A 14,588-nucleotide genomic window follows, 5' to 3' on the forward strand; every position below is an offset into this window, starting at 1 on the left:
CAAAACCTACTGCATTTCTCATTATCCCGTTAAATTGTCGAGGGAACTTTCAGGCGCGCGTTTAGGAGACAATCAGTTTTTGAATAAGAAACATAGCTGATTTCTCCCTCATGAGTATGGAGGCTCAGCCCCTAAAATAATTTCCCGTTATCTAATTCATTGATCTCAAATGAAGTCTAAGCCGGTGTGGGTATGCGGTAGCCTAAACGCACATATCAAATTGCACATGCTGCTATGTGAAAGATAGCACACCGCAATTTAAAAGTTCAATGCAGGCCGAAATATGGGCTACAGTGCAAAACATGCAGCATACTACCTCGTGGTTGCAGATGAACATATCATATAGCCTGCCGATTGGGAGGGCTGGAGCAGCTATTTCGTTTGTTTGTATGCTGGTCGGCGCTTGCATTGGGAATAAAAAAAGGAAGGAAAAAGACGGGAAAAAGAAAGAAAGGTCAGGGGTGTTCTTGGCTGATTGTTCTGTAAGTCGAGGTGAGGATAATCTTTATCCAAAAACGCGCATCCTCCCTCCCCCCCTCTCCCTTAAACGATTAGGCCTATTTCAAGGAATTGTAAGAAAAGATATGATGGAAATCTTCTGGTTACAAGCTGCTGACTGACGCATGCGTACGTGGGGACGCGGAGAGCGAAGAGAGAGAGAGGGCGTGAGAAAGACAGATGGGGTTGAAATATGAGAAATATGGGGACATCAGAGGGAGGAAAATTATCACCGTTTTGTCCATTTGGTTTCAACAATAAAACGAGTCAGGTCCTTGTACAATATGTTAATGTTAGCAAGCTTTATAATTGGCTGCACATCATATATAAAAAAAGCATAGTCTCATTACCAACATATAACCTCATGTTGTTTTATATTGTAAATGCTGACATCAGAACTGCTAGCATCAGCGTAACACGCTAATGAGGCTAAAATAAACTTGAACTTGAACCAGCTTATTGGGTGTTGCACAGCCTATTGAGTGAAAGGATGAGGTGAAGATATTTAGCTGACAACATCCGCGTGCGGCTCCGTATACGTATGGGCCTATGTATATATATATGTATATATATATATACAGTGTAACGAATTAAACTCGACTCGTGATTGAAAGCAATCTCAAATCACAGCATTTTCACACGTGTGTGTGTGTGTGTGTGAGAGAGAGAGAGAGAGAGAGAGAGACACGCAGAGAGAGAGAGAGAGAGAGAGAGAGAGAGAGAGAGACAGAGAGAGAGAGAGAGAGAGAGAGAGAGAGAGAGAGAGAGAGAGAGAGAGAGAGAGAGAGAGTGCCTTTCGTTTAATAATCACAGCTGAAAGAATCATATATCACGCACATTAGCCCGAGGGCTATTAGGCAGTGGTCCTAGCTGAAATTAGCATTTTAAAACGATCACTCTGCGCCACCTTAAAAACCACACTGTCAAATTGAAGTGAACTAATGCAACAATTACAGGCTCGCGCTCGTCTTTTCAGAACGGTTGTAGTTAATGTGAGACTTACTCGGTGTTTGTAATTCTGTCAGCTGCGCTTCAGGGTATCGGCGGTACGTGCTGACCTTAATGGCACGAGCGAGTACTCGTGTGTAGGCCTACGTGCTCGCGCTTGTTTGTTTGGCCCGCTTTTTCCCCCTATTGTACTATTAAGAAAGTGCTAGCTTTTGCTTGTGAGAGTGACATATAAACATTATCTTTCTTGAAGTTAAACCTGGTGTTTAAAGTTTTTATCCATGTTACCAGCTGTAATTTATTCTTCATTTTATGAGTTTGTATGACACCAACTCCCGCAAAAGTTCTGCTGAAGTGTCCTTTAGATAGGTACAGACTAGTTGCTTTTTCTTTGGTCTTTTTGCATATTTCAATTTTTTTTTATTCCCAATATTCCCATTTTTCCGAATTATTATAATGATTGTCATTGTTATTATTATACACAAAAATAAAATAATTGTGATAATATTTATAATGAAAGTAGACTCAGCTCCGTTCTGGACCACATTCGTATGTATTTCTGGGGACAGCAGCCTACGCTGCAGCTGAAATCCTCTTTAAAACCTCTTTGTAATAGGTTGAAGGTCTACGTTTATTGTGATTCATTACATTAACTGGATCTGGGGAGGAATCCCGAGTATCACCCCCACACAAAAACACGCGCGCGCACACGTATACACATACACCATTTACTTTTTCTTTTTGTCTTTTACTCCCACCCTGCCTTTGTTTATGTTGTAATGTACATAGCCTATATTTTTTTCGTGAAGGTATTAGAATGGCCGGTCTCCGTGCTGATTGGGCGCTCAGGTTGGTGAGTAAACGCCCTGCAGATTATGTCAGATTGCGTGCAGAAACCAAACCAGCCCAGCCTTTGAACTTCACCGCTTTTGGCTCGTATTCACGCTCTTCCGCTCATTTCCAAGCCAGGTGCTTGACGACAAACCTCAGAGAGAGAAGCAGTGACAGAAAAAAAATAACACAGGACACTTTTATGACTCGTGCAAACTGAATGCGGAACATTGCTTTCACCTTTGTGGATTCTTTTTACGTGTGTGCATCTTGCATGTGTATTTTTTTGCCGCGGGTCTGATACAAGAGTTGCAAGCGGACTTCAGCGAACGCAAATCAGTATTTTAACTCGGGAAGAACCGAACCGGGCGCTGGATTTTTATTTTTTTCTTTCCGCCTCTCTTTTCCTTTTTGCTGTTTTGCAAACGCCGAACATCCCAGACGTGGCATGACCGGTATCTGGCATTTAAACAGGTGATCACTTTCCCTTCTTTCAGATAAGAACTTGCCCTTGCCATAAACGTTGTGGATAAAAGTCTAGTTTTAAGATGTCAAAGCCTGCAGATCATATCAAGAGACCCATGAACGCGTTCATGGTCTGGTCCCGGGGCCAGAGGAGGAAAATGGCTCAGGAGAACCCCAAAATGCACAACTCGGAGATCAGCAAAAGACTGGGCGCCGAGTGGAAGCTGCTTTCAGAGTCTGAGAAGAGACCTTACATCGACGAGGCCAAGAGGCTACGGGCACAACACATGAAGGAGCACCCCGACTACAAGTACAGACCGAGGCGCAAACCCAAAAACCTGCTCAAGAAGGACCGGTACGTTTTTCCTTTGCCTTACCTCGGGGACACCGATCACTTAAAGGGACTTCCAGTGTCGGCCGCGGACTCTCTCTTAGGCTCCTCAGAGAAAGCCAGGGCGTTTCTGCCGCCGACGTCCGCCCCGTACTCCTTCCTCGACCCGAGTCAGTTCAGCTCCAGCGCCATCCAGAAGATGACAGAGATGCCCCACGCGTTGAGCACCAGCACTTTGCCCTATGCCTCCTCGTTGGGATACCAGAACGGCGCATTCGGCACCCTTGGGTGCCCCAGTCAGCACACCCACACCCACCCGTCGCCCACAAACCCGGGCTACGTCGTCCCGTGCAACTGCACAGCCTGGTCAACGTCAAGTTTACAGCCCCCGGTGGCCTACATACTTTTTCCAGGTATGACCAAGACTGGGATAGACCCATATTCATCCGCACACGCCACTGCCATGTAACCCTCAAGACTCTCTTCCACTTTTTAACTCACTTGAATACTGACATGCATGTAAATATGTTATGGACAGCGCGCCCTAATAAAATGGTACGAACAGTGTTATCTGCCTTGGACTTGTTATGAAAAAAAAAGAAAAAAGAAAAGAAAAACTAAGAAACTTTTCCAGAAATCCAACAAGTTCCTGGCTGAGCAGAGAGGAGCTGGAGTTTGGTGTAACAGAGTGAACTGTAAGAAATGTAAATTGTATAACGTTTATGGCAACCAGAAAAAGGGAGGCCTTTAACCTTATTTATTATGTACATTTCAATGCTGATATGATGATTTGTGTTGATTATTGATAGTCTGCTTTTTATTTGGAAAAAAAATTGGCTTGCACAATTAGCGTTCACAATACCTGTATAGGCCTAAATAGTCCGCGTTTTGGCAATTATATGATGATATTCTGGATATAAGGTCATAATCAGGACGTACAGGCTGCTTATACACGGGATATACTGTTTTTTTTATTTATGACAAAAAAAAAAAGAATGTGGAACATAAAAGTAGACGGTCTATTTAAGATGACAAAGGGAGGATAAAAAATCATCCTGATGTTTCATTTTGCATTTTTCCTGTGGTTCAGTGCTAATACAGTCATACTTTCATCTGAGTTCCCTTTCCCCCCCTTTCATTTGATTTTGAGGATAACTTCTATTTGAATTCAAGGAGTTCTATGTGTATTTTCTATCTGAGATGGTCATTTAAAAGCTGTCATGTTATGGAAAGGATCATGTATCTGGAAGGTTGATACCTCCTGCTCTTTGTTCAGGTGCCGAGCAAAGACGTTTTGAATAAAGACAATCTGTCTTCAACCAGAACAATTTCCTGTATTTGTAGGTCATTGACACAACAAATATGCAGCGATGCGTTTAAACTGTCAAAAAGAAGGCAAAGTTTTAAACAGTCACTAAATTATAATAATGTTGAGGGTGTGTGTGAGTGTGTTTTTTTCTGAAAAGTTTTGTGCGTTTGTAAAGCAAATATGATCAATACAGTTGATAGCCCGTACAGATCTGAATTAGAGCAATCCCATCCAAATCAATCCTCCTTTTTTCCAAATCGATGCTCTCTCTTTTTAAAGCTGTCAAGCTTTTCTTTGATCATTTTCTCAACGAGGCTTAATTACATCCGCACTTCTGTCTCTCCTTTTTTATTTTCGGTTCCCGCTGTTATTATGATAATTATTAACATGACTACAGTCGCAGGGTTGAGGCTTGTTCAGGGGCGCAGCGCAGTGAAGGTGCTTTTGTGACTTTGGGATGAACCGGTTTTTTTTTATGTTTGACAGTTCAACAGAGGCCTCCCCGGAGGCATTCCGCCCCGTCCGACTTGTCTGACTGCTTAATCACTTTAAGGAGCTGCTTAATTATAGCTTTAACTAATGGAACAAACTCAATGTGACTTTTTCTTTTGCGGTCCAACTTTCTGCAGCCCAAGCTTGGCTGAAAATGCTGCTAAAAATATATCTCCGCGTGCTGCAGTAAAAATCAAACAAACAAAAAACCCCGCTACACCCCATTATATCAAACCACGCAAACACACGTGTTTAAACCTGCGCAAACCTTTGAGCGGAACATAATCGACTCGTTTTGACAGCAGAGGATGAACAACAAGGAGAATTCGAAAGCAGCAGTTCGACGTAATTTGTTTTCTTCTTCTCTTGTTAGTGGAGGTAGATGGATTTGCGGGCAGAGCGCATGGCCCGGGCGTTTGGGCGTGTAAATGGCTCATATTAACGGTTGAGCATTAATTAAGAGATAAATAAATAAACCCAAATTGTTTACTTATCTGCCAAGAACATGTGTGGAGCGAAGTTAACATTCTGCCCTGCTGCCCAAGGTGTAATCCAGTCCAGGGGAGGGCAGGAGGGAGGCGGTGGGGGCAGATTTCTATGACAGGCTTATCTGGAGCTGGAAATTAGTGGCGATACTTCACTGAACCGACTGGGAAGTTTTTAAATTTTTTTTTTACATCAAACCCCTAAAGGGTCCTAATTCAACTTTAAAATTAGACAATTCTAATTACTTTCAGGACCGCAGCTGCGGATTTCGGTGTCATATATTTCATCACTTACACATAACGTGGTGTTGTTTGAAATCACTTTGACTTCAAGTTTTTTCGCTCGCTACCTGTAATTATCCAACTTAGTCACGGAAATTGACTGCGGTTAAAGACGCCCTGAAATAAATAAGGATAAACGGCATCTGAGAGGTATAATGGGAGGGAAATTATTATTTTGAATTATAGGGGAAAGGGTGTGTGTTTAAATCTCTCTCTTCCCCCCATGACGTTTTTATTGGAGCACAACAGAGAGAATTCAATCTGCCTTATCTCTCCAGGACTCCTTTTCAGCGCGAGATCAGAGGGGGGGAGGGGGGGGGGGGGGGTGGAGAGGATAATTGTTCTTTATTTTATTTAATTTAACGCGACAGCCAGCGCTTTCAGGTCATTTATATGCTTCATTTAGCGATAAAAGTCAACGAGGAGGGGAAACACGGAGTAAAAGCAGGCGCTTTGACTTCTTCTTTTTATCATTCCATTCACTGAAGTCTGGAGGAAAAGAGAAGAAGTGAAAGAGATGAAACAAAAGTGGGATGGGGAGGAGAGGGGTTGTTTAATTAAAAGTCATTTAGATGATTGTGTTTTAATGTCACCCTGAAACCATCAGCTGAAAATGGAGTTTGAAAAGTGGGTTTGTATTTAGGCGAGCTGGTTTTCTAAAGAAATACAAAATAAAAATGAAAATAATTTGAAAAGGTATATAAAGGGTATGTAAACCAAAAAAGAGTCAAATGTTAATGCTGATGATGGCAGTATGTCACATATATCTAAGTTACATTCCTTTTGTGTATTTTTCTATCAGCACCAGATTTGCGACAACAAAAGGGGTTTACAACTGATCTAATTTCAGAATATCAAAATAGAGTAAATAAATAGATACATTTGAATAAGTCATAATCACTGGCTAAATCCTGCTCTATCTAAAATTGAATCTGGGATAGCATTTTTATGACGGGAGAAGAAGTAAAAACCGTACAGTTGTGCTTGTTTGAAGACACGGGGGCTTGAATTTGGGGGTTCCTGAATTCTCATTTGAAAGAAATGAAATGGTGAACGAGCTGATAAAAAAAAGAAGAAAAAGAAGAAGATGGGGGGTGTTGGGGAGTGGGTGAGCTGAGAGAAAAGGAATCCTGCCACGGTCGTTTAATGTCTCGTGCCAGTTGGAAAAGTGAATTAAACCAAGACTTTATTCCCCCCGACTGGTTTAAAAAAAAAAGTGTGGACCTTTTAATTATTATTGTTATTTATCGGACACACACAGGTGCAGGTCTGCACACACGCGTGCACGTGGTCTAGATGTTAATTCTCTGGAGAGCGTGAGATGCTGACCGTCGGAGGTTCACAGTCTGCACCGGACAGTTCACGTTCCGCTTTCTGCGTTAACTGTTGTTGGATCAGCGGCCTACTCCTCTGAGAGTCAGCTCATATTTTACAGGGCTGTTTCTCCAACAGTTTTCAGAATGTATACATTACATTTTGGATCAGTGTTGCATTGCTGAATAATTTTCCTGGATGTTTTAATTGAGAAAATGTTAAAAAAAACGTGCCTCTGATTATTCAGTACGTCTTTATTTGAGCAGACAGGCTCACAATTGGAGCCAACTGTTAGATAAGAGAACAATAATAAAAACTCCTCAGTTACAAGATGTTTTTATGACCTGAGCTACAACTGATATATATATATTTTTACCTATTATACTTTTTAATTATATTGGAAAAAGTGCTGAGAAATGCCTTCCGATTACTCATGTCAGTGGCTCTAATCTGTCAGTCTTCTTACCTATTCAAATGTAGCAGTGTCTACTGTAATAGTTTCCATTACATGCTGCACGTGTCGATGAATGAGAGCCACAAAGAGGTAAATTGATCTCCAGAATCAGATTATAAGAAAAAAAATCTGAAGAAATAAATCTAATTTTGCCTTTCTGGACCCTGGAACGTTCCTCCTCCTTATCTTTGTGTCTTGCAACCTCTCTGATTTATTTGATGACCCCTTGAAGTGATCCTGATCCCCGGGCTGGGGACCACAGTTCTAACCACATCTCTTTTTTCTTTTTCATTCTATGCCTCATTATGCAGCCTGATTTCCTTCTCTTCCTTTTTTAAATGTATTAGATTCACAGTGTTTGGGGGGCAGCAGCTGCTGATTCAGTAGTTTCTCATGACACACTCCTGAGGCCACTTATCAGTCTGCTTGATTCCTCATGCATATTGTTAGCATTTTTATTATTATTATTATTATTATTATTATTATTATTATTATTATTATTATTATTATTATTACATGTTTCATCATTTACAGTGCAACGTCATAAATGCTTCATATGATACTTCTGAATTATTGTGAGTGTCTGTGCTCTCTGAATTTTTCATAAACTTTTTGAGCCGTTTATTCTGTGCTTTTTCGCATCATCATGCACAAGACTCTTTGTATTCGCATGTGAGTGATGAAAAAATAAACTACTAAATGCTCAGATTGTCTAAGAGGTGTTCAAAATAACTTCCTCGAGTTTTACACTCCTGATCGGCATTTTTATATTTGTGTCCAGCAATTGGTTTGATTTTTGTTTTCAATTCTAAAGCAGTCTACAGTCAGCAAAGCTTGATTTTTTTTCCTGTTGAAAAGACTTTAAAAAAATCTTTATATGCTCCACATAAAAAAATGATTAATTTATCTGTGCTTTCATAAATAAAGACGTGTTTCTCCAAATGAATATGTTTTATTTAACATCTTTCACAAAGCAACTCGACACATTTTGGATTTTGTGTGATGTTAGATGGTTGGATCCATTGTTGAAGCTGCGGAGAGCTCCACACACTGCTGTTAACAGTCGAGACTCTGTAGCCACTAGCCCTCCTCACAGCGTAAGGACCTGAGACTCCCTTCTTTAACCAGGGCTTACTTCTTAAGAAAAACAATCTTGTAAAATATCTCGACATAAATACCCTTTTGGAAAAATACCATGATGTCATGCCACATAACAATCCCTGTTGAAATTAAATGGGCTGAATGTTGAATGTGTTTGCAAAGTTTAGCCACAGCAGCTGGTATTAGTGTAATCTTTGAGTTGCTTGGCATGTATCTTATTGCAGGGTGTATTCACCTCTTTGGGCACTTTAGAGACTCATGAGAGAGGTTTGTTTTCCCCACTAATCCAAATAATAGGTGCATAATCTGGACATTTATATCAGTAAAAATATGTGAAATCTCTTGATTTTTATTTTTTTCTTAAAGACCTAATAATGTTAGTTGTTAGACATTGTTAATGGTCAGTTCTAATTTTTCAACCATAATATTTCTAAAAGCCTGCTTGCAGCTCTTCTTTTGCATCCATGTGATAAAATAATGGAGAACATTTTGAGTTCTTCCACTGTCTGGTGAAGATTAATTTAGTGAAGTCAGCTTCTGATATCAGGCTGTCAAAGACATGCTTTTGAATGTGGGATCGAGACACACACACACACACACACACACACACACACACACACACAGCTACCTGGCTGATTTAGTGCCTTCAGCGGCCTAGGTTGAGGGCGCTGGCAGTCAGAGCCAATGGAATCCCTTGGTAAAGAGGATGCTAATCGTAGCTTCTTGTGCCTAAGCATGTCTTCCTGGGCCAAATGAGATTAGAGGGAGTGGGATATGGCGAAACGACGTGCGTGGGGTTCTAGAGGTGAAAGGTAAAGGCACTTATCAGGAGGGTTCCCCCCGGGGTCCTCGACGGCTGACTCAATCAAAACCCTGCACGCACTTCTCACTGGATTAGACTAATCAGGAAGGAGCAGGGGATGTAAAGACCACTTATCTGAAAAAAAACATTGGGCTCTCTTTCCCTTTGAAAAGACCCTACAGAAATGTTTGTTAATTTCATTTATTACAGGATGCTTGTCGATGTGGCAATCTTCCATGGAATCATTAAAAAGGGCTCTTCCACTCACTGAAGGCACGCACTGTTTACATGCTTCAAAGATAGAGGAGCCTTTGATGTTCCAAATTTCCCCCCTTCACTCATTGTCTTTATTATTTATATTTATAGTTCTTTTTTTATGCATTTATTTTCACTATTTGTGTTTCTCACACCACAACAGATCAGACTGATGGAAGGCAATCAAAAATAACAAAGACCCTGAAAGGTATATGAATATTTATTACTGGGAAGATTTCAGAGCCAGACGGCCCGTTAGCAGTCAAAGCTATGGTGAAAAGATAAGAGCAATTTTCACACTTATGATTACCTTTAAAATTAATCTCTATTTCTTGAAGGGATAAGGGATAGTCAAGTAGTCTATCTTTTATTTCTAGATTAAAAAAGTTATTTAATCCAAGTTTCAGCTACTTGTTTGACAAAATAATCCAAAAACAATTGTAAAACTCTAAATGGGCACACATGCAGCAGAATATGCAGAAGGGAAAATGCTGCGAAAAATTTGACAACTTCTGAAGTATTTTATTGCTGTTATTATCCATTTGTTCACATGACCAAACCTTAGTGGTGTCACAAATTGAGGTTGAAAATTGTGAGATGGCAAATTCTGTATAGGCATCTGTTTTGTGCTTGGGGATGTTCACGTGACATTGTCTCAGCAGCAATGCAAGCGATTGATTCCATATATTTTTTCTAAACCTAACCATGTGCTTTTAATTCCCATCCCTAACCATTCAATATGAATGGTGTGAAACAGTATTATGTAGCAATCTGTTGCAGGTGAATGACTCCAACATGGAGTTACGCGAAGCAGTTGAACATCATCATGAAGAACATCGATGGATGTGGAACCTATACATTATCAAGTAAGTTTTGGTTCCATATAGACAAAGCAAAATTAAACTGGAAAACACGGCAATGGCACAATTTTAGAGGCCCCCTCTCAAAAAAAACTCAGCACCATTTACAAAGAAAATTTCAATCTATATAGAAATGTAAAACACAACCAGAACAACACGTTATACAGCTAACTTCATATACATAGGGTACAAGTAGTAACATTTTACTTTTTGTTTAAACCACTTTTATTGACCATACAAAGGCATTTGGTGTCATATGTTATCTCCCCTCACCTGATACAAGGTTAAAGTGCAACTTTTCTGACAGCACAGACTTGTGATCTGATCATAGTTGTCTTCTCCTCAATATGCAATCAAAGCAGCCTCATACAACCACTTTATTTACAAAGTTGTTTCACCAACTAGAGGTCTGATAGAGCCTTATCAAAAAACGTGTATTTTGGTGGCTGGTTTTGTGTTGGATTATGTAGAAGTAATGCATTCAAGATGTCTCGGTTCTCCAGCAGAGTTGAAGAGTAACAGTACATCTATGTCCAAACATGTAAAAAGAGCTATTAACAAGGATGGCTCTGGCAGTATCTTGCCAGCATCTCCTGCTGCCATGTCAACAAAGAGGAGATTATGGTGCACAGTGTCATCATGAGACAAGCCAAAAACTCCAGTTCTCCATAAACATCACAGTTTGAGTCACAAATCTTCATCCTGTGAGGCATTTACCAAAAAGTTTGGTTTCAGTACCCAAAACTGCGTTCACATGTAGACAAAAGGCACAAACATATAGAGAAATTTGTGTTTATCAGATTATCAGTGTTCATATGCGCAAGGTCTGAGATGGTTTTGTGTGAAAAGTACTATCTGGTGCATTGGATTACAGCTCACTCTCAACATGTAACACACCACCATTTTGTTAGAACCCCATAAAAATGGACTGTAATTCATTAGCTAGCCTTTTATAATCTCTTTTAGTAGGCTGGGTTAATATTGTAAGGGTGGTATGCTGTTTAGCAAAATATGCATAGTCTATCTTTGACAGATGAACAAACCAAGACATAATACTTGAAGGGATCGGCCCACATATATTCAGGAAAGACTGACCATGTGTTGAGCTCTTTGTTGTAAGCTGTTTCCTGTACATCTTAGCATTTCCAGCGGTATTGTTGATCCCACCTCAGAAATCAAGCGTTAAAAGAAGGGACTAAAGTTTGTGTCATTTTCACTAAAGAGACACTTCCTGTGCCAATAGCCTAAATGCATACTCTGCAAAAAATGGTGAGTCTCTCTTCCTCTAACGCACCAGGGTTGGCTGTTTTCTCATTTTGTTGCTTGTGTATGACAACTAATGTCAATGCTTAAATAGTATTCCACGGTGGAAACTCTTCAACTCTAAGCCTATCAAATGAATAGCTTTTCAGGAACTAAGGTAAGCTAGCTGCAAGTGGTTAGCTCTCTACCAAATCCAATCCTATGTTACAAAATCGGTCACTGTTGCCACTACTCTATCATCGCAGTTTGAAACCACGACTCCATGACAGGTAAGATAATTATTTGGCCTGAATGTTCAATATATGTGAAGAAATGCTAAATGTATGAAAACTAAATACTTTATTGTGCTTACAGAAGGCTTGACAAAATTATATTACACTGTAGTGCCCTTTATTTGTTTAAATGTAATCTTGTTTGTGACATAGCTGGCTAAGGAAGTATGTCAACACTGCAGTGTGAATGTAGTAGTGTTCCTCATGGCTCTCCTCAACAGCTTGTCCTCAGAATCTGCACGAGCCTGTTAATTACCCATTAATTTGAACCACATGTGTTAAAGCAGAGAATAATCCAAAGTTTGCAGGGCGGTGGCTCCCTGAAGACCAGGGCTGAGGAATGCTGGCCTACAAAATATTCATACTGTATGCTGTAGTATTGGCTATATGCCAATGCCAAGATGGGTTTCTAGTAGATATGTGCGAAGGTCTCAAAAATATGCTTCTGAGCCCAAAGATGTACAAGATTAAACTACTAGCCTAGTAGGACTGAACTGTAGAAGCTTCTTGGAGATTTTGGGCTGACATTAGGAAAGCACATTTTGTTTTTTTGTGCGACAGTACCACCGCAACCATGTTCCATCAAATGATGATGAATGAATGCATCCAGACTGATGGATCCATGGTACTAAACTGGCTTAACAGGATCAATACATATCTTCAAGAGAGGAGATGAAGTCTTAAGGTATGTAATTTTGGGATTGAACAGACATTTTGGTATGGTTATACTACCATCCTAATTTTGTGTAAATCATCTCAACTTTTTCATTATTTATGTCATCCAGCTTTAATAAAAGCATCACTGCATTTGCATCTGTTTCTTGCTTTTTCTTGACAACATCCGGTCTAATTCAGAAATTGAAGGTGTATTGCTGGGAAAGCAGTTTGGACAAGTTGTCAGAATATTTTGGCAAGAAGTCATTTTTGCTGTCACAACAGTCAAGAAGTGCATTGTTAAGAAATCAGACCAATGAAATATAGCCTCCCGAGAGGCTGTCAGGAGGCCATATTGCCTTGCATATTCACACATTTTTTGGTGACAAACCCCTTCAAATCTCCAAATTCTTTATACACTATACAGTTAAAAACTCCCCATGTGGGTAACCTTCTTTTTACCATATCATTGTACAACAGTTGTATAATGTCAACTTATCCAGTGCAAAAGAACTCTAATGAAGACTTTTTGATACCATATATTCTGAGCCCTAGTCCCCCCCAAAAAAGATACACTAAATAAAATCACTACTGATGTGTTTTTTAAAATATATTTTCTTAACATTAAAAGATGACAAATAAAGAGAATTTCCAGGAGGTGTGGCTTTCTTTTTCTCAAGCTGCAAGTTGCAGGTTGAAATTGTCCAACTGTGTTTGATAAATGGTAACATCTGGAAGTCAGACAATTCTATTACACTGTCGCTGTATTTTAAACATCATTGTCAACTAAATGGAAGAGCCCTTCAAACTGCTAATAATGTATCATGTACATGTACATGTACTTGTCAATGTACTGTATGTGTTCTTATGTGGTACCTTGTGCTTGTCTATAGGCTGGTAAGTATCGCTGAATACTCACAATCTTGGCCTGACCTGAGCAGCTATGATATTTCATGGAAAACAAAACACTGGCCTCGTGTGACTTACAGCAGTGATCACAGCTTTGTAATCATGATTGCTGTTTTAAAGTCCTCCAATGTTTCAGGATGGAAGTGACATCCCATTTATATTGTTTACTACATATTACATAATTACAGAAAACAGAAATATTTTGGTGTGCTGTGGGGATTTACCTTGACACAAAACTGAATGAGAGTGAATGAGAGGCACCCCCTTCAGTCTCAATTCAGTTGATGGCAATAGAAAAACGATATGCACTGTACAACACTGTTATCACCACAAAGGCGTACAGGGTTGATTATGTCAACTAATTATGCCTGCAAATATTTGAGGAAGTGCAGAGCAGCAGATGTATAAGATATCAGCCTTGTACAGAAGCCAGATTTATCACATTGTTGAATAATGTAAAATTCAGGTGCCTCCCAGTACATGACATGATATCGAGCTTCATACAAGATGCTATTCTAATTTTACTTTATGAGCTATATCTTTTTTTTACTATATGAGAAATCATAAAGAAAAAGTTCTAAATCGTTATGTTAGAGCATTCAAAGTACAAGAGTCATGCTGACCATGAATTTGTACTGTTTGTGTTGTACAGTACCTTATCAAATAGGGCTTATCATCACATGTTAGAGTGAATAAAGTAAAATAAATAATTACTGTAGCCCTGCATAACTCTGGGAGTCTGGTTTTGTCAGGTAATGTACTTACTGCTGTCACAGTTATAATAGTTAGTTTTAATTTTTTCTAAAAGCGACAGGTAAATGTAAAGTAGTTCCAACTATTTCAACTGCTCTTTTGCCTCAGACAAACAGAAACAACACAACCTAGGCCTGTGATTTGGCATTTATTGTTCATTACAGCAGTTATAAGTAGAGTCAAGTAAATACCTCCAAAATAAGCAAGCATGTTGACCTACCAGAAGTCAAATTCACAGACTCCAACGAACAACACACAGGACTTCAAGGGCCAGCTGCTGACCTCCTGCGAACAGGCTTTCTGGATGTAA

At 39.7% G+C, this 14,588-nt stretch overlaps 2 protein-coding genes across 2 annotated transcripts in view; both read left to right on the plus strand.

The window, feature by feature from the left end:
- Window positions 1–14,588, plus strand: part of dtymk (deoxythymidylate kinase (thymidylate kinase)) — a 284,610-nt gene that overhangs the window by 234,073 nt on the left and 35,949 nt on the right. The window lies entirely within an intron of this gene.
- Window positions 2,366–3,640, plus strand: sox14 (SRY-box transcription factor 14). The gene has a single exon (XM_072390137.1). It carries the CDS (start codon window positions 2,826–2,828, stop codon window positions 3,540–3,542), a length of 717 nt encoding a protein of 238 aa, XP_072246238.1. The 5' UTR covers window positions 2,366–2,825; the 3' UTR covers window positions 3,543–3,640.

The sequence above is a fragment of the Leuresthes tenuis genome, unplaced genomic scaffold, assembly GCF_036924035.1.
Source record: "Leuresthes tenuis unplaced genomic scaffold, fLeuTen1.0.hap1 SCAF_7, whole genome shotgun sequence".
Lineage (NCBI taxonomy): Eukaryota > Metazoa > Chordata > Actinopteri > Atheriniformes > Atherinopsidae > Leuresthes > Leuresthes tenuis.